The sequence below is a fragment of the Meleagris gallopavo genome, chromosome 1 (genome assembly GCF_905368555.1).
Source record: "Meleagris gallopavo chromosome 1, MGAL_WU_HG_1.1, whole genome shotgun sequence".
Lineage (NCBI taxonomy): Eukaryota > Metazoa > Chordata > Aves > Galliformes > Phasianidae > Meleagris > Meleagris gallopavo.
This window is the reverse complement of record NC_139404.1, coordinates 191,741,360-191,768,430: the sequence shown is the minus strand read 5'-3', so window position 1 is coordinate 191,768,430 and position 27,071 is coordinate 191,741,360. Positions and strand designations below refer to the sequence as shown.

General features: G+C 47.5%; 2 protein-coding genes across 4 annotated transcripts in view; both read left to right on the top strand.

Annotated features, from left to right (window-relative positions):
- Positions 1-22: 22 nt before the first annotated feature.
- LOC100541644 (erythroblast NAD(P)(+)--arginine ADP-ribosyltransferase-like) lies at positions 23-3,845 on the top strand. Its single transcript, XM_010706133.4, has 3 exons — positions 23-2,401; positions 2,641-2,679; positions 2,772-3,845. The coding sequence occupies exons 1-3, from the start codon at positions 1,621-1,623 to the stop codon at positions 2,852-2,854; spliced, it is 903 nt and encodes a 300-aa protein (XP_010704435.3). The 5' UTR covers positions 23-1,620; the 3' UTR covers positions 2,855-3,845.
- A 6,279-nt stretch (positions 3,846-10,124) lies between these two features.
- Positions 10,125-27,071, top strand: part of UVRAG (UV radiation resistance associated) — an 80,861-nt gene continuing 63,914 nt past the window's right edge. The window contains exons 1-6 of one of the 3 annotated variants that reach the window (XM_085216505.1): positions 10,125-10,360; positions 15,177-15,248; positions 22,716-22,833; positions 24,070-24,104; positions 24,949-25,110; positions 26,046-26,120. In XM_085216505.1, the coding sequence (XP_085072631.1) occupies positions 10,280-10,360; positions 15,177-15,248; positions 22,716-22,833; positions 24,070-24,104; positions 24,949-25,110; positions 26,046-26,120 (543 nt within the window). In that variant the 5' untranslated portion in view covers positions 10,125-10,279. Of the gene's footprint in view, positions 10,361-15,176; positions 15,249-19,406; positions 19,530-22,715; positions 22,834-24,069; positions 24,105-24,948; positions 25,111-26,045; positions 26,121-27,071 lie in introns of those variants that run through there. The other 2 variants (XM_085216506.1, XM_085216504.1) reach the window with 2 other exon arrangements.

Below are 27,071 nucleotides of genomic sequence, written 5' to 3'. Positions count from 1 at the left end.
GGTTGCATTGTGTCTCAACAGCAGCTCTGCCACCTTATTTTCACAGGGACCTCCAGTGAGTTGCAGACAGCAGCTCTCTTCTCTCCACTTCCCTCCAAGGACCTCACATTCCTCTGGCTTCGGTGTTCTTCCCTGCCTATAAAAAAATGGTCCTGGTATCAGTAACGACCAACAAGTCAAATCTGGGGCCTAGCTTACTCTGATTTTCTTCCCCACATTTACAATTTCCTCCAGCCTTTTCCATCTGCTTTGTGACCCAACCTGGGACTGTCCAATTTCGTGCAGCTACTCCATAAACTGACACCCTCCCCTCCCTGGCCGTACATACCCAACAAGCTGAAACATTCAAAGCTTGAGTAAGCTTTTCAGTTAGCTTTGCAGAGGCATCTTCAGGCCAAGCTCAAGCAAGAGTTACACTTATACAGGATAGATAAGTATGAAGCATTCTGTTTTCCTTTAGTAAGTGTCACAGGTCCCATGGGGGTAGCAGCACACTGAGGATCTGGGGCCTTCTTTGCCCTGGAGTGATGAGTCCACGAAGATGCCTCCCTGATTCTGATCGCTGTGTGGGTGGGAAGACGTACCTGGAATGGTCATAGAATCATAGAATCATAGAATGGCCTGGGTTGCAGAGGACCACAATAATCATGTTGTGATCATGATGAGGTCCTTCTGGAGGGAGGAGGAGGTGAGCTGACCACATCCTTACCTATAAAATGGAGAGCTGTGGGCCTGAAGGGTGAACAATTGGGTGGATAAGGAATTGGATGGATGGCCGTGGTCAGAGGGTGGTGGTCAGTGGCTCTGTGCTCAGCTGGAGGTGGTGCTGAGTGGTGTCCCCAGGGGGTCCGTCCTGGGAACGGTGCTCTTCAGCATCTTCATCAGTGGCATCGATGATGGGATCGAGTGCACCCTCAGCAGTTTGCTGATGACACCGAGCTGAGCGGGGCGGTTGACACAGCAGAAGTAAAGCATTGTCCCTCTACTCCCTCATCATAAGGCCCCACCTGGAGCACTGCATCCAGATCTTGGGCCCCCAGCACAGGAAAGACTTGGAGCTTTGAGAGTGCGTCCAGAGGAGGTCAGGGAGATGCTGAAAGGGCTGGAGCAGCTCTCCTGTGAGAAGAAAGGCTAATGAGAATACAGGGCATCTCATTGTGGGCATCATTCAAATGCTTGCCTTCTTTTCTGCTTTTTCCCAATTCTCTCCCCCATCCCCACGAAGTGGGTAGTGATCAAAGGGGCTGAGCTGCTGCTGGGTAACACCACAACCCCGTGGCTGCACTGCCTGGTGCTGCATGGCTCCGAGACAGAGGTGTGGGGTCCTGGGCTGTTCTCCATCTGCAGAGCTGGGATGGGAGCACTCAGGGCTTGGCTGGGGTCTTTCCTTCCTTCCTTCCTTCCTTTGTTCCCTGTGAGCAGCAGTCAGTGGTCCCAGTGCTGCTTCTTGAAGTGTCACTTCAGTGCCTTTCGCTTTCACTTACGGGAAAGGGAGTGGGACAGCCTGAAGGAGCTGATAAAGGGAGGAGGGGATAGCGCACAGGGCTGTGCCCACCTCCTGTGCCCCTGCACTGTTGCTGAGCAGTGCTGCACAGAGCTGGGCACCTGGTCCTTCTGCACATGGAACATCTCACCCTGGGCTGGGTGCTGCTGCTCGGCACCTGGACTGGTGCATCAGCTGCCAGCATTAAGAACTGGCTGATCAAGGAGGTGGCGATGGACATGGCCCCCAACTCCTTTGATGACCAGTACCAGGGCTGCAGGAGGCTGATGGAGGCTGAGCTGCCGGAGCTGAACCGCACGGAGTTAGCCAACGGGGACTTCGCTAAAGGCTGGAGATTTGCCATCAAGGAGTGGCAGAAGCGATGGGGTCATGCTACCAGCCCACCACCATTGTGTTGTGATCAGGGCATGGCCCTGCTGGCGTACACGACAGAGGCGGATCTGTACAAGTTGTTCAACCGAGCCACACGAGAGGGTGGGCGCTCCAGGCAGCACTACCTGAGCTCCTACCCCTTCAAGACGCTGCATTTCCTCCTGAGCAGAGCCCTGCACACCCTGCGGGAATCCCAGCCCCAGCAATGCTACAACGTCTACCGCGGCGTCAAGGGCATCCGATTCACGGCACAGCAAGGCCAGGTGGTCCGCTTCGGCCAGTTCACATCCACCTCCTTAAAAGAGAAAGTCGCCAAAAAGTTTGGCAGTGACACGTTCTTCCTTGTGAATACCTGCTATGGTGTGCCCATCAAGGACTTCTCCACCTACTCTGGAGAGAGCGAAGTCCTCATCCCACCTGCTGAGCAGTTTGAGGTCACCGACGTCACCAACATAGACAACGGAAACTTCATCCATCTCCATTCCCGGGGGATGAACAGCACCTACAACTGCGAGTTCGTGAAGGGTAAGGGCTGCAGTGCTCCAGCATGGGGAGCTTGGGTGGATCGGGGACACTGAGGACCGGGACATGGGGAGGGTGTGCAGGCTGTGGTCGTGGGGAGGTGGGGAGCTCGGCCAACGGGGAGCCCACAGGGAACTGATGATGGCTGATGGCTGCAGCTCGGCAGCTCTGCGCTGGGGTTGCAGTGCAGTGGGAGCCTCTGTCTGTGCTGCGGCCCTGCAGCGCTCTCGGTCTCTTTGCAGAGAAAAGGTGCAAGGAGCGGCCGTGTGCTTTCAGTGCAGGTAAGGGGAGCCCCCGGCCCCGCAGCCCCTGGCCCAGGCTGGGCACCGCATGCACCCCCGCTGCTCTTAACTGCCTGCCACTGTCCCCCCAGGCCGGAGCAGCCCCACGGAACCCCCACACCTCTGGCTGCTCCTCCTGGCAGTCGCAGCCCTGGCAGCCCTGGGAGAGCCCTGAGCTGCACGCCGCACCGCTGCCATCCCTGGATCCGAACGCCTCTCCGTGACATTCCCATCAGGCCTGCTGGCCCCACATCCTGCTTGAGCTTCTCACCAAAGCTCGTGCCACTGCCGCGATGGCTGCTGAAGACTGATGATGTCTGTGCTTGCGGGTCCTGCCGTGCTCACCTCCGCAGTGAGGTCACCTCCAAGCACCAAGCTGTACTGCATGACCAGGTTCTCCTTGCCCCCTCCCTGCAACACAGCCCATGGGACCTGGATAGCAGGGCACAGAGCAGCTCCCTACCCCTACTACTCTCTACCCCCCTGCTGCCGTCCCACTACTCCCCTTCCCTTCCACACCCCATGGCTTTGCAGAGCTCTAAGTTCCTCCAGCTCTCCATGCTCCCAAATATCCACAGGTTCCCCAACAGCAGAGATGTTTCCTCCATGAGAGTCCTGCTGGCAGCCTGCACCCTCCTCGAGTTCAAAGTTGTAGGTACTGTTTTTGCACTGGGAATGGAGATGGATGAAGTTTTTTCCCTCTGTTTCTTATGGTGACCTCCGTGGTCTCAAAGGGTGCAAAGAGGACTTCTTTGTCCTCATCAGGGTGGAAGGAGAAGTCTTGGATGGGGACAGCATGGCAGGGCTCCACTGAGAAGAAGGTCTCCTGGGCAAAAGACTCAGCGACCTTCTTCTGAAGGCTGGAGGAGGTGAACTGGACAACGTGGACCGTTGTTGTGCCATGAAGTGGGTGTTCCTGATGCTGTAGTGGATGTGGTGGCATTGTTAGGCTGGGATTCCCACAAGATCTGGCTCAGGAGGACGTGTGCAATCTTGGAGAGGAAGGTAAAGCCACAGGGCTGCTTTTTGGTGCTCAATGTGGGATCTGGAGGGCTGAGATAAGGGCAGATCTGACCAGAGCCTGTTTGAGCAGGCAGAAGTCCTCATCCCACCCTTTGAGTACGTTCAGGTCACCAACTTCACCTACGTCAAAAGCAGAACCCTCATCCATCTCTGTTCCCAGGAGAAGAGCAGCACCTACAGCTGTGAGCTTGTGAAGGGTAAGGGCTGCTGGTGGGGTGGCCAACAGGGGTTGGGGCACAGCCCTGGGCAGCTCTGTGCTCCCTGCACTCTTTCAGCCACAGCTGGAGGGGATCAGGGGACAGATTGCGTGGCCCCATCCCCCTGGCAACATCATCATGGAGTCATGGAATGATTTGGGTTGGAACAGTGCCTAAAACCCATCCAATCCTCACCCCTGCCGTGGGCTGGGTGCCCCCCTCCAGCTCAGGCTGCCCAGGGTCCCATCCATGACCTTGGGCACCTCCAGGGTTGGGACACCCAATGGCTTCATTATGCACCCTGAGCCAGGGCCTCACTGCCCTCTAAGTGAAGATTTTTCCACTAACATCTAATCTAAATCTCCCTTTTTAAAAATATTTTGAACCATTCCCCTTGTCCTATCACACTCAGTCTGTGTTAAAAGGTAGACTCCCACCTGTTAATAAGCTGTCTTTAATTAATGGGAATTCACAGTGAGGTCTCATCATAAAATCACTGAATAGTCCAAGTTGGAAGGGACCAATAACAATCATCAAGTCCTTTATGTTCCTTATCCCAAGGGGATTAATACTCTGTTTTTTATTTCCTCCTTTTCTGACTTTCAATTCTTGGCACATTGATGGCTTATGAGGTTACATAAACTCGCTTAGCAGTCTCTGTTACCTTACCAAGAACATTCAGTAGTCAAAGAATTGTAGAATCGTAGAATTGTAGAAATTTAGAATCATAGAATTGTAGAAACATAGAAACATCGAATTGTAGAATCATGGAAGCATGGAATAATGGAATAATAGAATAACAGAATCATAGAATAATAGAACAATAGAAGCATAGAATCGTAGAAACACAGAATAATGGAAACATAGAATCATAGAATTGTAGAATTGTGGAAGCATGGAATTATAGAATAATAGAATAACAGAAACATAGAATTGTAGAAACATAGAATCATAGAATCACAGAATCATAGAACCATAGAATGGGTTGAGTTGGAAGGGACCACCAAGACCATGCAGTTCCAACCATCCTGCCCTGGGCAGGATTTGCCAACCTCTGCCATGTAGATTCATCCAGGACCTCCTATCCTGGAGCACATTAAATGGCTTTGCTTGGAGTTTGGGTTTTATACCTGATCCAAAACAGCACAAGATTAAGCCCTCATTAAGCATGATGCATACATCCTTCACTCAGACCTCATACACAGCTTCTGCAAAGCCAAAAACTCGTGTTTAACGTGGATGTGTCCCTGCTGTGGGCTCACGGCTGTAATCCCAAGTGCCATTTCCAGGAGGCCTTCTTCTGAAGGGAGTTTTTCAGCTCCTGCCACTTCGGCCCCCTCCAGCTCTTTCTGACAAAAGCTTAGCTTTTCATTTTTTTCATCAAGCCAACTCAAACTCCTTCTAAACTATCAGGCAGCACTCTTACAGGAGGAAGTGGGATAAAATGTCCTTTCCAAAGGAAAAAAATGAGGTTCACATACTCAGATTGCACTGTAACGCAGTGGGTGAGATTGTCACAGCCAGATTGAGCGCTGCATCCCTACAGTTTGTTGGTCTCTTCAATCCACGCATCCGTCATTGTCTGAAAACAATGCAAAAGCCAACAGGTTGTAAAGGATGTAGTAAAGAAGTATGGATTTGTTATCAAAGAAAAACTTTCTAGGAAGGTTGGAATAGATTGACTTCGTAGAAGGTTGGTAAGAAAAAATTTGGGAATAAAAGCATGTTTTCCTTGAAAATGCTAGTTATTCTATGCTCCCAAACACTGGGAATCCCTTTCCACACCCTCCATGGAAACTGTCTCAGGATTGGGAGCTGCCTTAAGGGTTTCTTTTGCTGAAGGAGAACATTGCTTGTGCACACAGTGTGGCCAGAATAGTTCACTCGCATGCCAAAATTGCAATGAAGTCCACTTGACGTAGGGTTTATCAGTACTGCAACAGTCAGCAGGTTAACAAAATCAATTAACAGAACCACTGATGGAACTGACAGTGACTGTGAAGTGTAAATGATGGCAATATACTTGCAAATTAGTCAACTCCACTTGGTTTTTAATTCTGTTTGACTCAAGCACACACGCTTGCATATTTTCAGCATTTTTCATTCTTTGTGTAGAACAGCACTGTTGTAGAACAGTACGGATCCCCGGATCCCATCTCTTATTTTAGCAAATATTGCTGGAGTGTGATGTTTCCAAAGGCAGAGCTAGAGGAGCTCTTCTAAGCCCACATCTGTGGCTATAAATTACGTTCTTTAACAGGCATTCAGTGGCAAAGCTTAAGCTTTTCCCACTTCTTCAAACACCGCACAAAAGTTGAGCATTTAGCCCTGCACTTGTAACCCTTTCATCTGTCAGTGAAATATGTTAGCTCACTTGAGTGGTTTTGCAATGAGCTAATACCCCACAGCAGTATAAAAAAGGAGTATTTGACTCAATCTAAGGCAGAGGTAGGAATTACAGTTAGCCACAAAGCCATTGCTTCCTTTCCCAAAGGCTGCAGCATGCCAAAACATGAGAAAAGGCTACTAAATGACCTTGGTAGTGACCTACAGTTAGATCCTCTCTGCCAGGACACCATCCCTCGTGTCTCAAATCGAATGCCACCGAGCAAGAAGCGTGCCAACATAGGAATGTGGTGATATACAACAGAGAAAGCTTCCAACTACACTTACAATCATAGAATCATGGGACTGTTAAAGTTAGAAAAGACCTTGGAGATCTCCATTTCCAACCCCAACCCATCCCACCATGCCTACTGACCACATCCCTCAGTGCCACACCTCCATGGTTCTTGAACACCTCCAGGGCTGGTGACCTCACCACTCCCTGGGCAGCTGTGCCAATGTATTATCACTCCCTGAGAATAAACTGTTCCCAATACCCAACTTCTTTCCCTAGTTTTGAGCTTATTTCATGCCAGCTGGCATAAAGTATCTTTCCAATAACTCTCCTTGGCTTGCATTGTTATGCAGACACAGGTTTTTCAACATTTACCGTGGGTAATAAAGGTGGTGCCGTCACCTTCCAAACTATGCAGACAGATGACATTGGCTTTTCTGTGGTTAAAAATGCAAACGATGCTTTCCCAGGGCATCAGTAAATTACACAGGGCCCAACGTAACGCGACAGCTGAGATCTGCAGGACTGCTCCAACGTGACCAAAGCTAGAAGAAGTCACCACCCTCCCCAGGTTCAACTTGCAAATACTTAGTTAAAATAATCCACCCAAGCCTTATTAATTAGCAAACCAATTACTTTAAGCCCAAAAGGGCTTAAATTCTCTCATGCTCAGCCCCCATCCGTGTTATTTTCCTCCTTTTCATGTTCAGTGCTGATGTGGATGAGGGAAGTGTTGCACTTAACCTATCAGAGCTGATGGAAATCAAACGTGAAATGGAAATCTTATCCCTGGTTTTCCCTAGAAAATGTGTAAAATGAGGCCAAACCCTCAACTAGCAAAGGCTGGAAATCCGCAGGGACTTTTTATATCATCATTAATAAATTAACACGGGATTTGCTGATTTGGAGTCTTATCCACATGCAAGTAACTCATATTATTTTCTAAGCAAAGTCACTATTTCAAGAAAGTCCCTTGATTTAATGAACAATTTTATTGTCCCAACTGTGGTATTCTTCTTTCCACATCTCTGGGCTAAAAACTGGGGGAAAACCCAACCAACAAAGCAAACAAAAACCTCCCAAACCAACCAAATTTCATCCCAGAAATCAAGTTTTGACCTTTCAAAGTGAAGATGGTAATTTCAAAAGCAACGAGCACACATGCTGTAATGAGCCAGAAGCAAGGAGGTGAATAAAACTGATACAACAGGTCCCAAATTACCACGTTCAGACCTCCTGATCTCAACAATTACCCTCCTCACTGGGGACAGCCAGGCACAGAAGTCAAACCCAACTCTGGGATCACGGTGTTTGAAACTTCAGCTGGTAGTATCAACGTTTATCGGGCACCCAGACACAGGGTCACCCCATTGGTGAAAGCTTTGGAAAGAGTCCCCTACTCATTAATGATGGGATGGAGTTTGTTGTCTCTGTTTTTCAATCCCAAGAGGTGTTTCGGGAAATGGCAGACCATGAGGAGTGGCTGCGAGGGATGGTGGAGGATGGAAGAGCATGACTTGTGCACAGATGGTCATCGGACTCTAGAAAACATGACTTCCCTCTTCATTTTTTTGTTTTTTTTTTTTTTTTTTTATTTTTAATGCATGGGTTCACCATGCATGCTAAGTACAACATTGGTACAACATACGCCAGCGTAGCATCAATATTTCACAGTCCCCAGTGATAGAGGTAAATGAAGGCGCCTTCCAATGGGGAAGGTCTTCCTGCTGAGGACAACCTCACCAGCACCCGTGGCCCTGCTGGAGGCTGCATGGGGCCACGTGGAGGACAGGACAGGAGTTTCCAGTGCTTCAGCCCTTGGGCTGGTGGGAACTGGCATTTCCAGTGCTGCAGTGTGCTGGGGACAGGCGTTCCCAGTGCTGCTGTTGGGACGGTGGGACGGGCGTTCCTGGTGGAGCGGTGCGGTGGCAAATCCTGGTGTGCTGGTGGAACGATGGGGATGAGTGTTTCAAGCGTGGCCACCTACACTGGGCAAGTGTTCCCAGTGCTGCAGGGCACCGTGGGCACTGGTGGTTCCAGTGGGGTGCGGGGACAGGACTGGAGATCCCAGTGCTGCGTGGTATGTGGACGTGGTAGAGGGGTGGTGGGGATGGACCTCCTGTCTGGGATGGAGGTTGTGTGGGTGGAATGGGATCGAAGTGGGTGCTGCAGAGAGGGCTGCATCTGGCTTTGGTGTGTTGGCGTTAGTGTTGGCATGGTGTGGGATGGGTGAATGCAATATGAAGTGGGATGGTGTGATGTGGGGTGGGTTGGTGGGCTGTGGGGTGGGTGGCATGGTGTGGGGTGGGTTGGCGTCATGTAGGGTGGGCTGGCATGACATAGGGTAAGTTGGTGTAATGTGGTGTGGGTTAGTGTGCTGTAGAGTGGGTTGGCATGATGTAGGATGGGTCAGTGTAATGTTGGGTGAGTTGGTGTGTTGTAGGATTAGTTGGCATGATCTAGGATGGATCAGTGTAATGTGGGGTGGGCTGATGTGCTGTGGGGTGCATTGGTATATTGTGGGGTGGGTTGGCATGATGTAGGGTGGGTTGGTATGATTAGGGTGGGTTGGTACAATGTAGGATGGCTCAATGTAATGTTGGGTAAGTTGGTGTGTTGTGGGGTGGGTTGGCACAGTGTGGGATGAATTGGCATGATGTAGGATGGATCAATGTAGGGTGGGCTGATGTGCTATGGGGTGGGTTGGCATGGTGTGGGGTGGGTTGGTGTGTTGTAGGGTGGGTTGGTGTGTTGTGGGGTGGGTTGGTATGATGTGGGATGAATTGGCATGATGTAGGATGGGTCAATGTAACGTGGGGTGGCATGTTGTAGGGTGGGTTGGCGTGTTGTGGACTGGGTTGGCATTATGTAGGGTGGATCAGTGTAATGTCAGGTGGGTTGGTGTGCTCTAGGGTGGGCTGGCAATGTAATGTGGGGTGGTGTTTTGTGAGGCGGGTTGGCGAGTTGTGGGATGGGTCAATGAAACGAGGGGTGGGCTGGAACACTGTGGGCTGGGTTAGTGTGTTTTGGCAATGTAATATGGGGCGGGTTGACGTGATTTGGGATGGATCAATGTGGGGTGTATTGTGGGGTGGCTTGGCACGATGTAGGGCAACTTGGGGTCACGCAGGGCGGGCTGGCACACTGGGATGTGGGACAAGATGGAATACAGCTGTGGTGGGCTGGCGTCACGTGAGACGTCCCTCCCCCCCCGCCCCGTTCCCAACAGGCCCGGCCCGCTCAGGCCCTAGGCCGCTCCCCGTTGCCATGGCGACCGCTCCCCCCTCCCACCCGCACCGCGCCAGCAAAATATTTTCGTCCCACCACGTGATATAAACAGCTCCCTCCACCACGTGACGGAGTGCGAGCAACGTCAATCAAAACCGTCGTCTTCCAATCAGCAACCTCTCTTTCCGGTGCCGTCCCTCCTACCGGAAGTCGGCGCGCCAATCGGCGCCGGGTCCCGTTCCAACGGTTTGACAGAGGCAGAGGAGAGAGGTGCTGATTGACGTTGCTTTTAGCCTATCACGACTCAAAGACTCTCCCGGCCTCCCGCCTCGCTGGAGCGCTGACCAATGAGCGAGCGCGCAGGCCACGAGCTCCCGCCCCCTCCTTGCCCGCCCCTCAGCACTGCGGTAATATGGCTCCGTAGCGAGCGGCCCAGCTCGGTGCTGCTGCCGCCATTAACCCTTGGGTGCCCGGCGGCGGGGGGGCGGCCCGGCGGGCTCAGGCGCTGCCCGGCCGTTGCCCTGCCGTGAGGATGAGCTCGGCCGCCGGCCCCGCCGCCCTACCTCCGGGCTCCGCCACCAGGGCCTTGCATGTGGAGCTGCCCTCGCAGCAGGTAGGGCGGGCTGGGGGCTCTTGAGGGGACGGAGGGGGGGAGGGGGAATGAAGGGGCTCTGAGGGAAAGTGGGGGCTCTGTGAGGTGTATGGGGTTCCCTTGAGGTGAGGTTGGGGCTGCTCTGAGGTGAAGGGGGAATTCCTGAGGTGTGGGGGTCCCTTGAGGTGAGAGGTGGGATCTCTGAGTTGTGGGGTTCCCTGGATGTAAAAGGGGGACTTCTATGGGTCTTAGGGTCCCTTGAGATGAAGGGGAACTTTCATGAGAGATGGGGTTCTCTTGGGGTGAAGAGGGCTTCTCTGAGATGTGAGGATCCCTTGAGGTGAAGGGGGGGTTCTCTGGGATGTGGGGCTCCCTTGAGGTGCATGGGGGTCTCCTGTGAGGGGTGGGGTTCCCTTGAAGTGAATGAGCAACTCGTGTGAAGTGTAGGGCCCCCTTGAGGTGAATGGGGGTCTCCTGTGAGGGTTGGAGCCCCCTTGAGGTGAATGGAGTCTCCTGTGAGGGTTGGGGCTCCCTTAAGCTGAATAGGGGTCTCCTGTGAAGGGTGGGGTTCCCTTGGGATGAATGGGGGGTCTCCTGTGAGGGTTGGGGTTCCCTTAAGGTTAATGAGGAACTCCTGTGAGGGTTGGGGCTTCCTTGGGATGAATGGGGGTCTCCTGTGGGGGATGGGGCTTCCTTGGGGTGAATGGGGGTCTGCTGTGAGGGTTGGGGCCCCCTTGAGGTGAATGGAGTCTCCTGTGAGGGTTGGGGCTCCCTTAAGCTGAATAGGGGTCTCCTGTGAAGGGTGGGGCTCCCTTGGGATGAATGGTGGTCTCCTGTGAGGGATGGGGCTCCCTTGGGATGAATGGGGGTCTCCTGTGAGGGATGGGCTTCCCTTGAGGTGATCACTGAGGGGCCCTCTGAGTCCTGTGATATTCTCTTGAGGTGATGGGGGGCTTCCTGAGATATGGGGGTCCCTTTGGTGAAGGGGGGCTCCTATGGACTGTGTGGTCCCTCGAGATGAAGTAGGGGGGTCTGTCTGAGGTGTGGGGATCCCTTGAAATAGAGGGATGGGACTCCTCAAAATGAGGAGACCATCCCCGAGGTGTCGAAGTGGAATTCCCTGCAGGATGGAGGTGCCCTAAAGGCAATCCCTGAGCTGACACAGTGAGGTTCCTGAGTTATGGGGTTCCCTTGGGCTGCTGGGGCAAATGGGGAGTGTGAGATTCCCTTTGCATGGGGTCTGTGCCTGTATCAGAAAGCTGAGGGTATTTTCTTTGTAGAGATGCTGTGTACAAATAGGAGCTGGGACTTGCAGTGTGGAACACCCTGAGAAATTGGCTTTTATTTTGGGCTGGCTGAGGGGGCAGTGGGGTGCCCACTTCTGCCGTGCCTCTTAGCGAGGTGGAGGCTGAGCACAGCTAAAGAGTATATTCCAAAAAGCAGTGAAATGTTCCCTCCCCATCACATCCTTCCTCAAGCAAACTGTTTTTCCTGTTTGCTGATGTTTGGCTTTTGGTTTACTGGGCAACCATCCTGCTTACATGAGTGGTTTAATTTTGGAGGGCGTTAGGCTCAGGGTTAAGTGAGGTAGTCCAGGCTCTGCAGGAGGGTTTAGCAATCTGTATCAAACAATCTGTGTCCTTTTCCCCTCCTGCATGCCATGGCTTTTGTTGTAAGGTTCCTATCAGCTTCAGCAGTGTTGCTGGGAGGGGAATAACAGCATGCATGCCTTTGCTTTCCTTTAGAAGCACTTCACGATGTGATTCTGCACTGGAAGTTTTGGTTCAGTGTCTCCGTGCTGTCAACGCTGTAACGAAGTAGGCACGTGATCTGAATGGCTTCAGCTTTGTGCTTCCAGGTGTTTAAAATGAAGCAGTGTGAGAGGAAAAAAAAAAATAAAAATAAATCAATAGATGTCAGCTTGAAATGAGGCTGTAACCGCTCCTTGGGTGAGCACAATGTACTGTGTGTTGACTCAGGGGTAAGAGGGCAGAGTGGGAGATGGCTGTTGGCCACAGGAGCAGAGCAAGCACTGACTCTGAAGTGTGGGCCTGTTCTGTGGTCATGAAGGAGAAGATTGGTTTTGTTTTGGATGAACTTTACAGGGCTGCTGAGGGCTGTTGAGGAGATCACATACTGCCTTCTCCCTGCTAAATCTTTGCTTTTCTTCTTTCCCAAGCTTGTGCAAGAACCAGGCAAACGCTGCAGGGAGAAGCCTGAGTTATTAGTCATTGGGCTTCGTTTGTGAAAGTGAGACCAAAACAGTCTTGTTTGTTTGTTTTCTCTGGTAGCAGAAAGGTTTTGTTGGAGTTTGTAGGAACAGAAACTCAATCTTCAATTACAGGCTGTTGCAGTCAGGTAAATATTTGGTTTATGCGGGTTGCCTGTGTGGAAATGTTAATTGTAGCAAGTCTGAGACAAAGTCTGAAGCCTTGTTTTGCTGTGTGCTCTGCAGATACCCGGAGTCTGTATCTGTGTGCTGTGTCAGTGCTTGCCATCAAATCAAGGAGCTCTGAAGCTGCAGCCTGATATTCTGGTAGCAAATCATCCGTTCACTGCATTATCTGAGCACAGAAGGCTGTTGCTGAATTGCACAGTGCTTTGCCTCCAAGGGATCATCATCCTGCAGGTGTTTTGCTGCAGGAAGAAAGAAAGGAAAAGTCATTTCAGTTTATTGCACCACCTGGATAATGCAGAAATCTGTCTGATCCGGGTATGGTGCTGTGTGACACGCGGTAATTGTTTTCTACCTGCTGGCACAGAACTCAGTGCAGCGATGTGTTGTAGCAGGCAGTGTTCTGCAGAACACCCAGTGCTGTGTTTTTTGAGTTCTGAGGATGGGAGTAAGGCGTTCTGAGTCACGGTTATGAATCCCCTTGAAGAAGAACACGTTCTCAAATCTGTGAGCTTGAGGGGAATGCTGCCTGAGATGTCAAAGGGATGGGGGTTCACTCTTACCATAGAGACATAAAGTGGCTCAGGTTGGAAGGGAGCTCAAGGATCACGAAGCCCCACCCCCCCACCACGTGCAGGACCACCAACTTCTACCTTTCATAGCAACCCAGGCTGCCCAGGGCCCCATCCAACCTGGCCTTGAACACCTGCAGGGATGGACGGGGCATCCACAGCCTCTCTGGGCAGCTGTTCCAGCACCTCACCACTCTCACAGCAAAGAACTTCCCCCTGATATCCAACCTCAATCTTCCCTCCTTCAACTCCAAACCATTTCCCCTTGTCCTGCTGTTATCACCCCTTTCCAAGAGCTGACTCCCCTCCTGTTTATAGGCTCTCTTTAGGTCCTGCAAGGCTGCAATGAGGTCATCCCTCAGCCTGTCTTTGTAGGGGAGGTGCTGCAGCCCCTGATCATCTTTGTGGCTCCTCTGGACCCTCTCCAACAGCTCCCTGTCCTTGTACTGGGGGCTCCAGACCTGGGCACAGCACTGCAGATGGGGCCTCACAAGAGCAGAGTAGAGGGGGACAATCTCCCTGTCCCTGCTGGCCACCCCTCTGCTGATGAAGCCCAAAATACCATTTGCTTTCCGAGCTGCTGCTGTCTCTTTTTACTGTTATTTTTATATTTTCTCCTGGAGGAGGAATTTAAGGATTAAAACCTATCTTGAAACAATTGCACTTCAAAGCAGAGATTTCTTCTTCATCGTCTCTTTCTGATGCAGGGAAGCCCAGCGTGTCGTGTAAACTTATTACTTTTCAGTCCTCTTGTTGTATGTAGTTCAAAGGAATGGGGGTGGGGGAGCCAAAACCTCTCGAACTTCATAATCTAGATAGAAGATTTTGGTAAAACAATGTGGTTTTAGCATAGAGAGGCCAGTCACACTGCAGTCAAATGATTCGTTGGATATTATTCTGCTAATTGCTGACCTAAACAGCTGTCATGCGTGGCTGCTCAGAGACAGCAGGGCCAGTCAGTCTTGGGCTTCCAGCACATCAAACTTCTCCTTCAAGATGAAATGGATGAACTTTTCCTATCAGTTCCAACATCAGTTTGATGGTCTGTGAGACGGTGTTTGAAGACCTGCAATCCTGACCCTGTGTGGGCTGTTGTGCCCTAACTGTGCTGATGTATTAGTGATTATTTGGGAGTTGTAGGGAAAAACTGTGTGTGTGTGTGTTAAATATACACTGAAGGGGGTGTTGTCATACACACAGAGTGATTTCCAGTCTGTGGTTCAGGTCTTATGTCTGTGTTCTCTTACCTGTCTTGCTAACAGAGATAACAGAGTAATCTGTAGATACAGTTGGTTTTGGGTGGAGCATCTCTCAGAAAAAAGGGGTAGAGCCATTTTTAGAAAGTGACAAAAAGGTCCCCTGTTCTATTAATGTGATAAAGATGAATTACGGAGGGTGGGGAGGAGGGCAAGCAAAAACACAGTGTGGGTTCTGGTGTAATAGATGAGTGGAATGTGTAGCAGCTTAGTGCTGCTTTGGCTTGGCTGGAATACACTTGAAGTGCTGCCTCACTCCCAGGTGATCTGACTGCACACCAACCATCAGCTACTTGAATACCTGCCAGTTGGAAGTTTAAAAGCTTGGTCTGTTCGTGTTGCTCGTTTTACTGCTCTGACTGATGATCGGCTGCAAGAGGCGTTCTTCTGAAGATCATCTGCAACTTACTTCCAAATTAGAGAGAGAAAGCAACGTGTGATGCTTGCACTGTACCTAAGATGTTTTCCTGTAATGGGGCTGAACAGCTCTTCCATATTTAGAAAGAGAGATGGAGTAAAAGCCACCTGTTACAGACACTAGCGTGAGATGTGTCTCTGCATGGCCGTGAATGCTGTTAGACATCCAGCTAATCCAATATCTTTTGTTTTTTCAGCTCAGAGATGTCTTTTGTCAGATGGTGAAAGTTTCTTTGGACGGAGCAGCGAAGTGTTCAGCCACCAAGCAGGCAGGTGGGGCAGAGCCAACACTGAGCTAAACTTTGCAAGGATGTTCTCTAGCAAGCCTCTGTTTGCTTCCAGTCTGGGATTTGTAACCATTTGGAGTTGGATGGGTTTTAAGTGCCTGAGTGCTTGAGTCTGAGAGCAGTTCAGAGCTCATAGGACTGAGGTTAGAGGTGGGTGAGCCATGTGGGGCTTCCTTGTACCTTAAGCTCCAGCAAAGTGCAAAGCATCCCCTTTGTTTGTACCCAGTGCTGATGTGGATTTGTCAGGCTGAGTGCACACCACATTCATGAGCTGCACGTTGGGATTTCCAGCAGCTGAGTGAAACAGTGCTGTGGCCAGTGTGTCTTTTCTGTCATCCCACAGCTGGTTATCCCCATCCCATCCTTGTTTGACAGGGAAAACTCCCTGGTTTTCAAGACTGAAGATGAAAACTCCATTTAGGGACAGAAAAACTGCAGTTGGCCAAATAAAATGTTGCAGCTGAACTCTAAGTGGTCAAAAGAAAATCCCTCCAAAGCTTCTTAGAACGTGAAAGCACGTGGTAATCTTCTTAATCCATAACCTGGTTGCTTGTAATGGAAATAGAGTGAATTCAAAGGCTGTGAAGGTCCTTTTCAGGTCTGTACCCTCTCTTCGTAGTTCTTACAGTGAAGAAATGGGCAGCTCTATGAGAAATCTTCCCACTGAGCTACATGATGGCTGCACATCTACCAGTTTTTCAGCTAAAAGAGTGTGCCAAAAGCATCTTTTTTTGGAAGCAGCTCTAGAACAGCTATTGTTACATCTTCCACTGAGCGATATGAAAACAAATCTGCCTCTTCAGTGCTTTACTTCCTCTTTCCTACCAAGTATGCTGGGGGAGATGTGAGCAGAGGATGGAAAGTGTTGCCTTCGAGCATTGCTTTCACTTCTCTTTGCTTTGTGCTGCCTCCACTCCTATGTCAGCGTTTGGAGAACTGCTCCATCAAAGCACTGCGTGAGTGATGCAGTGATGTATGCTGTGCTTCCTCCAGCTTCTGGTGTTTGTTGGAGACATCCCACTTGGGGGGGAATAGTTGCAGTGATAGGAAGTGTAGCCCAAAAGGTCAGCTGTTAATCTGATGGTGGGTTTTTGCTTTCTACAGTGTGCTCAAGCAGTACAGGTGTGTTTCCTGGGCTAAACGGTCTCTAGATATCTTAGGCAGCCCATTGTATCTGAAAGCTGTAGTAAATCAATTTTGATGCTTTATTTGGGATATAGAGGGGATGGAGGGTGGGGGGTGGAGGGTGTTTGGGTAACATTCTTAACTGAGTGAAGGGAAGGTCATGTTGGTGACTCAAGACTCATTCCACGTTTAGAAAGAGAAGCTTACTGCTCTGCTCTTGGTTTGTCATCCAGTAAGATCATAGACATTAATATGCTTCAGGTTATTATTAATCAGCATACTTTGCTTGTGTAATATGGCACTTGCCTAGAATCAAGTGGTTCTTGGAGGTCAGAAGTGCCTTTTGCTTTGGTTTTGTTGACACTTTATTCCATAAAGCACTTGTTGGACATCACCTTGGTTTTCCATTGCTTGTTTGGTTTGCTGGCGTCGTTCCCATAGCTAATAAGGACTAATGCTGTGTTGCCAGAGGTGATGGTAAGAGGCTTAAGGGGCTCCTCTGAGCTGTCTGCTACAGTGTGCTCCTTGTTAAGGAGCCAGGGCTTGCATCTCTTCCATCTGTTTGTATGATTCACTCCTGCATCAAAGAAGCAGTTATGGGTTATTTGCTCCTCTTGCAAGGGAGTAAATACTGTCTATGCAAACTCAGGAAAAATGACAGTAATAGTGGATAGTATTTCTAGCTGCTGCTTCAAAGTCTTTGCTGAAGAGTTTTTAGGCTGTTTCGATCTTCCTGCATTGGTGAGCACAGATCAGTTCTGGGTGTGGAAGGAAGAAGGGTGAGGATGCAGAGGACTTTGTGAATTGTGAACGCTCTGAGCTCCCCCCACGTACTGATTTTGTTCTTTGTTGTCTCCTTGGTTTTGAGCTCTAAGAAAGATTCTCTCTATGAGGTTAAAGAGTGCAAAGGGAAGCTTTCTTGCTGCTGTTTTAATTAGTTTTAGAGGAGTTGTGCCATAGACTGGCACATTTTGTTGAATGTAACCTTGACTTCAGATGCTGCTATTCTTCAGTTCCCTGCTCAGATAATGAGACTCCACGCTAAGTACAGTTTTTTTTCTCTGGTTGTTTCTCCATGGGCCATCTCAAATCCAAGGGCTTTGCTTACTCTGCCTCCTTTGCTTTCTCCCTGCATCACTTACAGAAGCTTCAGTGTCCTTTGGACAAAGTCTTTGTGCTGACTGCCCTTGTAGAGCCTCTCAGTGCAGAAACAGGAGGAGCTGTGGCAGAGAATGAATCCCTGGAAGCCTTTATTGAGCTACAGCACGTTCAGGTGAAAGTTCAGAGGTCTGTTTTCCACCTCAAGCCAATCATTCAAAAGCCTTCCATATATGTAACTGTAAAAGAAAGGAAGAGCCTTTGTTTAAGGAATTGTGAGCTAAAATCCACGGTTATGTCTGTGTGTTTTTTTTTCCCTTCAGTTGCCTCTTCAGAAACACGAGAGAAGCAGCACAAAGTGCATTTTTCAACTGTTGCCAGAAAGCAGTTATTTGCTTAATAGTTATTTGCTTACTAACCTGCTATTGAATCCCATTGTTTGTCCTGAGTAAATTAAGATAAGAAGAAGATGCAGCTATGAGGACATCCACAAATGACTTGTTGACCTACTGATGGTTATGCAGCCTTAACACCTTCAAGTGCATAATGAAAAGGCATTAAAACAGAATTCCAGCAGTCCCTTGTGGCACATCCTATGAAATTGCCATTAAATGCTTCTGCTTTCCTTTTGAGGTAGGTCTGAAATCGTGTGTGATCCTCTTGACCCAGAGCTGTCATAAAATGAGCTGTGGAAAGTCAGTGTTTCATTGCAAAGCTTGTATGTAAATCATCTTGGCAAGTGTGGAAATTGGAGCACAAGCGTTTTTCTCATCCTTCCTTAAGTACTGTAAGCAGTGGTTTTAAGCAGCAGTGCCTCTCAATAGTATTTAAACTTTCCTCTGCGTGCTCTCTTGCTATTAAAGGCTTTGCATAGTGAAGCAAGGTAGACCAACTTTTCTGTGAGGAGCCCCAGTTTTATTGTAGTGCTTTGCATCAAATCAGGTAACTGAGGCAGCATGAAAATCACCTAAAGTTGAATGAAGTGTGAGTTCTTGCCTCCTGTCTGACTTCCAGCAAGTCAAGTCACGTGGCTGATAGTATTAAAGCTGGTAGAGGTAAGTGAAAGCAGGCAGGTAGTGAAAATCCAGGGAAATAGGCAGTTGCCATATCAAGTTGCTGTGATCTAGTTACTGATGCTCGTTAGCTAAGCAAAGTTTGTGTTTCAGTAGACTTTGTAGAACTTGGTATCTCTGCCTTTTTACATTGAGCAGCCAACACCTGAGTGCTGAGAGCTGCACAAGCATCCAGGGACCCAGATTTTGCAAGCTCAGTTCTGTTGAGTTGGAAACAACTGGAATTGCTGTAGTCGCGTTTGTGTTGCTAACTAATCTTTGCCCCCTGCTTTAATGTTGAAATAGCTGGAGGGATTTTGCTTACATTCTTTCAGAGTCACTGTGGGTCATCAGACAAGCCAGGAGACTGGGAAAGCTGTGTAGAACCAGGTCTGTACCAGCTTGTGCAGAGCTCAGATCTGATCCTGGCCTGGAAAGAATTCATGGAATATCCAGAAAGGAAACCTCAACACTCTCATAGTAAAGAACTTCCCCTTGACACCCAACCTCAATCTTCCCTCCTTCAACTTCAAACCATTTCCCCTTGTCCTGCGGTTATCTACCCTTGTGAAGAGTTGATTCCCCTCCTTGTTTGTAGGCTCCCTTTAGAGTTGCAAAGGCTGCAAAGTCAGCCCACTGTCTTTCTCCTGATTACATCGTTCATACTTGAACATATCTGCATTTTTTTCTGCGGTCATTCGATTCCTGTAAGAGAACAATAAAGTGGCTAAGATAGAACAGAGAGTTCTGACTCTTGTTCTTGTTTTTGCTACCCATTACGTGACCTTGAGCAAATACTTAAATGTCAGGAATGCTTCAGGCTCCTCCAGGCATAGGCACTGTTCTCTGGCTGGTTGAGGGAGAGCTTACTACAAGAAGTAGCTTTGGGATGGCTGCACATTTGCCTTTGCCTTTCACAGTGTGTTTTAGATATGAGCAGGATTTCGACTGGATCTCTTTCCCTGGTTTGTGCCCACTTATTTTCAAGGTAGGTGGAAACACTAAGGTTTTCATGTAAGTCATTGTAGGGATTTACGTGGCAATTGCTTTTACACACTTAGACTGGCAGTTAAACGATAACAGGCCTACCACGTGGTTTCACCGCTTCATTCATCTTTGGAAGTGAAATGCATATTTGGCTTATCTAAAGCATATCCTGAGCTATCAGCACAGCTGGCCTGTTCTAAGGTATGTGACTCATAAGGTTGACAAAGCATTTACCACATGTATTTATTTATTTTTTTTCTTTTAGCACCTGTATTTTGTTCTCTAAACCAGGCTTTATGGAATGGCTGCTCTGATTGCAGAGCATCTCAGCTTTATGGGTTCCCTTCTTGTGTTGAAGAGCTCCTGGTAGCGTTTATAAACACATGAATAACTAAACCTATCTCTAATGAGAAGCGACAGTTTTCTTTCCACTTCACCTGCGAGAAAAAGGAAATGAAACTCGGGCTTATTTGCAGCTGTTGTATTTGGGGTGAAGTGTGATGGGTTACTTCTCTATAAGAAGTAGCTTCTGCACTTGGAAAGGGGGCTGGTACCTGACCACAGACTGCTTTTTCCCTTTGCTCGTAGAAGTGCTGGGCTGTATGTGGCTCTGCTCATGTCTGGAGCTGGTGGTTTCACTTCAGCATTCAGCTGCTTGTCCCTGCACCAGCCACGCTGTGCACCGTGCTGAGAAAATGGTCTGGTGAAACCAACCCAGCCAAACAGAGCAGCTGCAAGGCCTTCGTGCAGAGTTTCGGTGCCTGGTTGAATGGTCTGTTGGATTTGCTTCTGTAGCTGTTGGTCTGCTGGCTAAAACTGTAACCTCACCCAGCCAAAGATAATTAATGAGCTCTGGATGCTGCTACTGTAGAGCTCTGAGGCATCGTAGGTTGGCTTGGGTTGGAAGGGATCTCAAGGATCCATGAAGCTTCAGTCCCCTGCCACATGCAGGGCCACCAACCTCCACATTTCAGAGCTGTCCGGGGCCCCATCCGACCTGGCCTTCAACACCTCCAGGGATGGACGGGGCATCCACAGCCTCTCTGGGCAGCTGTTCCAGCACCTCACCACTCTCTCTCTAAAAGAACTTCCCCCTGACATCCAACCTCAATCTTCCCTCCTTGGGCTTACAACCATTTCCCCTTGTCCTGCTGTTATCTCCCCTTTCCAGGAGTTGAATCCCTCCTGTTCATAGGCTCCCTTTAGGTCCTGGAAGGTTGCAGTGAGGTCACCTGCAGCCTTCTCTTCTCCAGGTTGAACAAGGAAATCAGAATAACGAGGTACATCCACAGTGAAGATGTGGTGGGCAAGTAGAAGGTTTATTTTCAGGCTCTGAATCCCTCTCTCTTTATTATCTCATACTTAGGAGCATAAACAAGGAAATTGTCTCTGTGATTGGAAGCCTGTTCCCTGCCTGGTGGGCTGACTGGGACAGAAGGGAGGAAGAACAAAGGCCAAGCTGGAGATTTAAATTGTGTTCTCACAGCCCAAAACAGAACATTCCCCCTCCAACTGGTTTGTAAGCAGTGAGACCTGAGGTTTTTACAATGAATTCCAGACTTTGGGTGCAAACAAGTCACGAAACACAGAGATAAGAACTTGGCTGTGCTCCCTAAGTAAGTGCAGGTCACGATGCTCTGGAGCTTGTAAAACAGAAGAGGAAAAACTTGTTTGACTTTGCTTGAGGGTGAATTCATTGTACCATATTGCTTCAACCTGTCACGCAATTAGCTTGTAATCCCAAAAGGAACTGGAGAAAGTTGCCCTTCTTGTCAAATGAACTGCTCTCTGGTTTAATTTCTTTGTTTTTTATTAATTGGGAAGTGAGCTTGGTCGGTGGTTGACGCTGCTGAAGCTGGGAGGTTTGACACATGAAACCTTGGCATCTTTCTTAAGGCACATCAGGGCACCGGTGTTTCTCTGATCAAACTACCCAGGAAACTGCACAGCTTTAAGATGAGGTCTAATGGATGACTTCCACGTAGGTTTGTAATGAAACATCCTTTCTGTCATCATTCTCAATACCAATTTCTAACCAAAAGGACTGTGTACTCTTGCAGTTAAGTGGCATAAAGTGCTTATTTTATTTTACATTGCGTGCATACCCTAGGGAAGTGGCTGGCCTGTGACATTTCTTGGCATCCCGTGGTTCATCCCATGATGAACCATTCTATGATCCTGTCCCAGGCTGCTCTTACAGCCTCATAAATGAGCTTAGCAGAAATGAGGCTAAAGCTAATCCACCTGTGGTTTTGAGTCTGCCACGTGAATAGAAATTGAATATTCTTTCAATGTTAGTTTTCCTTCCTTTGAAAGCGCATTCCTTTAGGATTAAGTGAGAACTTTAAAGCATAGTGTTGTCATTCCAAACCCAATGATGCCCATTGTTAAATACCTTTTAGGACAAACTGCATGTAGGCAAGCCTTGGGTAGGCCAAAAAGGATGGCAGCCATTGGCATCCCTAGGGGAGGGAGGCAAGAGAGTGGGTTTTGTAATGAAAGATTGATGAGAACATCAAAAATGGGTGCTGAGTTCACTTGAGTCTCTGCTACGCATGCTTTCCAAGTTGAAAGAGGAAGCAAAACCAAGCAGTAACTTCAGAAACAAAACTGCTTTGAGTAGTTAATGATAACCTAGGAAGGATAATTTTCCCTGAATTTCTGGATGTGTATCTCTGGTGTGCTTTGCTTTTTATTTAAGGGTGCTGCAGCAGTTCCCAGAGTTGCTGTGACTGCAAGGAGCCTCGTTCAGCCCATTACAATGGCAGTAGTTTGTTGGAGCTCCTTGTCTTCTAATTCCTCTTGGGCAAGCTTCAAGCTTGGCCCTGTTTCCAATGTGATGATGCTGCTGTTCTCTGCTAATACTGGCGTGTATTGCTGGGAAGTGATAGTTGGAGTGATTTAGATGTGTGGAGTAAAAGTTATGTACAGAACACGAGGAAGAATAGCACGTTCTGTGTATCACTTCTGCTTCAGCTGAGCTCGTGCAGGCTGGCTGCTGCTCATCCAGGCAGCTCATGATGACTTAGCTGAATGCTTATTGTTAACGTCGGGTTTCTGCCAAAAAAATTTGGGTGTTTTTTTTTTCTTGTGGGGCAAATCATTCAAATGCATACATAATGATAAGAAAAGCTTCATCTCAATCTTAAGTTCCTCGAACTATTCCTTATTTCCTTGTGTTTTTTAGCGCCGGCTTCGGCACCTTCGGAATATTGCTGCACGTAACATCATCAGTAAGAATGGTTATCGCCTCTTGGACACGTACTTCACTCTCCACCTGTGTGATAACACCAAGATATACAAAGGTAATCCAACCTTCGTGTCAGCTTTCTCACCAAGTACTCTTTCAGGACACTGACTCTGTATTCTTTTTTTTGCCTCATCAACTTGCTGCCACTACTCACCTCATTTTTATGAGCAGCAGAAGAGCACTCTTTAGTTTTCTGAACTTCATAAAAGCCTTTGGAGGAACCAAAGCAGTTGGCAGCTCGCGTAGAATCTCTTAAATAAACCTGTTGTTGTTGCTCTCCTTTCTCTCAGCTTAAACTTTGAATTTAAGGAATTTAGAAACCTACAATTTCACAGGAAAGCTTAAAGCTTCTGGACACCAGTTATTTTACTGAGCGTAGGTCAGCACTTGATTCCACTTGATTCCATTTCCCAAAATACTGCTGTCAGCCAATGGCAAGAAGCATCCATTCATCTGTTCTGCTTTCAACACTTGTGAATGTTAGAACTTGTTTCTGATGCTTTGCTTCCCATTGCAATCAATAGTTCCTCATTATGGAGAAAAGATTTTTATCTTCTTTTTGGATCTATCAACAGCTGAAGCCTTGGAAGTGAGTTTTGTTACACTCAGGTTTTAATTTGAGGTCACTGGCTGAAGGTTGTCTAACTTGAGCCTGCTGCATGGGCTTCTGTGATGGTTGTTTGAACCTGGAATGGGACGTTCTGGGTTGTCAAAGATTTTTCTTTTCATTTTAGTAAACTGAGGGGTTTTCTGTGAAGTCTGTGCTTCAGCCTCTAGTGCTGTCTGCTGAAAGACTCTTCTTTTGGCTGGGAGAGCCAAGGGCTGTGTGTCCCAGGAAGGCCAGGGTTCTTGACACCTCTGAGGTTCTCTCCTAAGCACCTGGAACACGTCACCCTTGCTCTTCAGGAATGTGGTGCAGTCACTTTATCCCTTCCCTCCTGTTAAATAACAAACCAGTCAAATGGGAAGTGGCAACCAAATCCTGTGAATTACTGGCCCACATTCTTTTCCCAGAAACCAAAGGCATGGGAACATCTCAGTTATAATGATGAAACTTAGTATTTAATAATGACTTATTTTAACAACGACTTCTAATAATTCAGTGAGTTCTCTTGCTTACAAGAGTTGGCTGCACTTTGAAGTCTTTCTTAGCAGTGTGTTCCCAACAGGCTACACCCATTAGCATGTCTATTTCAAGAGTGTTACTTGTTTGGGCTTTTTGTTTCAAATATGAAGACTTTTATTGGTGTTTAAGCTAATCTAAAAGTGTCTTTCACTCATTTTTCTTTAGAATTTTATAAGAGTGAAGTGATCAAGAATTCTCTGGTAAGTTATTTTCATATACAAGAAACTTTTCTTTTGACATTGTGTATTTGCCACAGTATATAAATTCCTCAGCTGTGGACTCTTAAACACGCATTTAAACTCTTCATTCCTTTTAGGAGCATCGCATTCTCCTCCTCCTCCTCAGGTTCTGTCCACAAAAGTTGGAACAGTGAGTTCAGAACAGTAGATCTGAGTGTTTGTTTTCACAGCTGTGGAACAAAGATCAGTTGGTACCTCTGCACATGGGACTTAACCTTCCCAGGATGGACCACTTTGATGTGAGAACTCTTTGGTGTCCAGGTTAAGCTTTACAACAGATAACTATTTCAAATGCTGAGGACACCAAACTGGCAAAGTGATGTTAATCATATTTTTATTGGTCTCAGACACTTCTTTCATTGTCATAAAGCTGTATGTATCATACCTAAGATCTGTTTACAGCTCAGCTCTTTCAAGGCTTGCCATCAGCATCAGTTGAGGAGGAGGAGGATGTGAACAAACCTGTAAATAAATTATGCCAACTTAATTATTGGGGAATAGGTCAGAGCTTCGATTCAGCTTTTGCAATGAAAGCTATACTTTTGGTTTTCAGAAGCTAAATTATAATGTGGAAAACAACACTGCATCCACTTGACAAGTGCTTGATTTGGCTGAACTCAATTAATGAAGTAATTGTTCAGAGCCTTTAATAGCTCTTGGTAAAAGCTGAAATGGCTGCCGTTCATGATGAAATGGATTTGTGTTAAAATCCTTCTTTGACATAAAGTGCTACATTCTAATATCATGCTTAGAGGTCGGGACTGTCAGCTTCAGTACCTCTTCTCCCCCCTTTGAATACCAACAGAATCCAACCTGGAGGAGTTTGGACTTTGGAATAATGCCTGATCGTCTCGATACGTCTGTCTCGTGTTTCGTTGTGAGGATCTGGGGTGGCAAGAAGGAGCACTTCCAGCTTCTGATCGAATGGAAGGTCAATCTGGATGGATTGAAGTACTTGGGACAGCAGGTAATGCAAAAAACAGTTTTTCTTCTACTTCTGGTTTAAAGAATTGTAACAGCTAGGTGAGCAAATACAGGTTATTCATGCATGGTGAGTTGGTCTTGGTAGCAGCCAACAGCTCTCACTCAGCTCCCCTCCCTCAGTGGTGGGTTGGGAATGGTCAGGAGAGCAAGAGTGAGGAAAAACTCATGGGTGGGTTGAGATGAAGACAATTTAATAAATGAGAGCAAAAAAAAAAAAAAAAAAAGGAGAGGGAGGAGGATGAAAAACAAGGCAGGATGTAGAAGCAGTCACTCAGCACCTCCCACTAGTGGTCTGATGCTCAGCCAGTCCTTAAACAACAGCTGCCTTGGACAGAACAATTTGTAGTTTGTTTTTCTGAGCGTGGTATTGCACAGCATATCATAGCCTTTGGTCAGTTCAGGTCAGCTGTCCATTCAGTAGCTTCCTTCAGTGTTCTGTTCCTTGTTGTTGGACAGAAGAAACAACTCCCTAAAGATTATTCTGTAGTGCGTGCCTTTATTGGATGTCCTTTACATTAACAGCAGGATGTCAGTTATAATAGTGAACACTGATTTTGTGTCTGCTATGACCACAATAGCCTACTTCTGAGTATCATTTTAGATATGACAATGTAAAGGCTGATTATTCTTGAGGCTTCTTTGATTGCTTTCCTGGTCTCTTTAATTTGCTGATAGCAACAAGAAGAAAGCAGCTCTGACCACTCTTTCTCATTCCAAGGTACGTGGCTGAACGTCTCAGGAACAGTTGTGAAAGCTGTGAAACAAATGCTTTTTCTGTGGTTAAATTCAGTTTGCTGTCAGGTTTCTTCTTCTTCTGAGCTATGAAACTGCATTTCATCATCAAACAGAGGGCTTTATGCTCAGCTGCAGTGCAAAACCATAGGAAGTTGACCTTTAAAATCATTTCTTTTCTTACAGATACATGCAAGAAACCCAAACGAGATTATTTTTGGTCTCAATGATGGTTATTATGGAGCTTCATATGAACAGAAGGTGAGGATATCATTTACATGTTCAGGCTTGTCAGTTACTGGTGATGAGCTGAAATTCAATTTCTAGACTGAAACTTTCATGCTTGGATGCTCAAAACATTAAAATGTTTTTGAGAAGGCATACTTTCTTGACATGATGGATTGGAACTGTTGCTTCTGTTGCTTGTACATTTGAGCAGTTCATGCGAGACTTAGAGCTTACCAAAGACCTAAGGAATCCTGATTACTGAAAATAAGCTTTGATGTTCTCTTTCTTGAGGCAGGCATTTCATTCAAATTTAAAGCATCTCGAAAGCAAGGAGACTAATTTTGGTCTCTTTTTTTAAAAATATTTTTCTCTTCATTTTTATTTTTGTTGTCTTTCCTTGTAGTTTATTCTTGCTGCAGGAATTAGAAGCTTCTGTCACCCTGCTCTGCAGCTGCTGGTTTCTTTTGGTCAGCTCCTCAACCAAACTGTGTTGTATAATACACACCTCCTGTATGCAACTCACTTGTCTGCAGTTCAAGCCAAACTAATTGGCACTAACTCTTCCTGTAACTTTCAGAAGCTGTGTGTACCTGAGGAATATTTCTATTCTTAACAGTTAATCTCTAGTTTTAATGCTAGATGTTCTGAATACGAAACAGCCTCACTTTGGTGGGTATACTAGCTATTATTACCAAGCACTACCTAAAACCTTTAGGAAGGGATTCTTTTTGTCAGGTGCGTGTCTCTGTTCCTATAGAACCTAAATGTGATACCTTTCCTCTTTGGCAACATCAGTGTTCTCTGATTTCTGAAGGTGCTTTTTCACTTTTATGGAACTTACTTACTGGAACTTACAAAGCCTTCTGACTGCAAATGTGCCCAAATGCCATTCTGCAGGTCTGTTGCAAACCAGGACACAGAGGCAGTGTCCTGTTAGTACATATCTCCTTAGGAATACTGACAGTAGTGTTTTCCTAACTCAGT

Coding starts and splice junctions, on each gene's coding strand:
- LOC100541644 (XM_010706133.4), top strand. CDS start 1,621: ATGGAACATCTCACCCTGGGCTGGGTGCTGCTGCTCGGCACCTGGACT. Junction 2,402..2,640: donor CAACTGCGAGTTCGTGAAGG/GTAAGGGCTGCA, acceptor GTCTCTTTGCAG/AGAAAAGGTGCAAGGAGCGG. Junction 2,680..2,771: donor GCCGTGTGCTTTCAGTGCAG/GTAAGGGGAGCC, acceptor CTGTCCCCCCAG/GCCGGAGCAGCCCCACGGAA.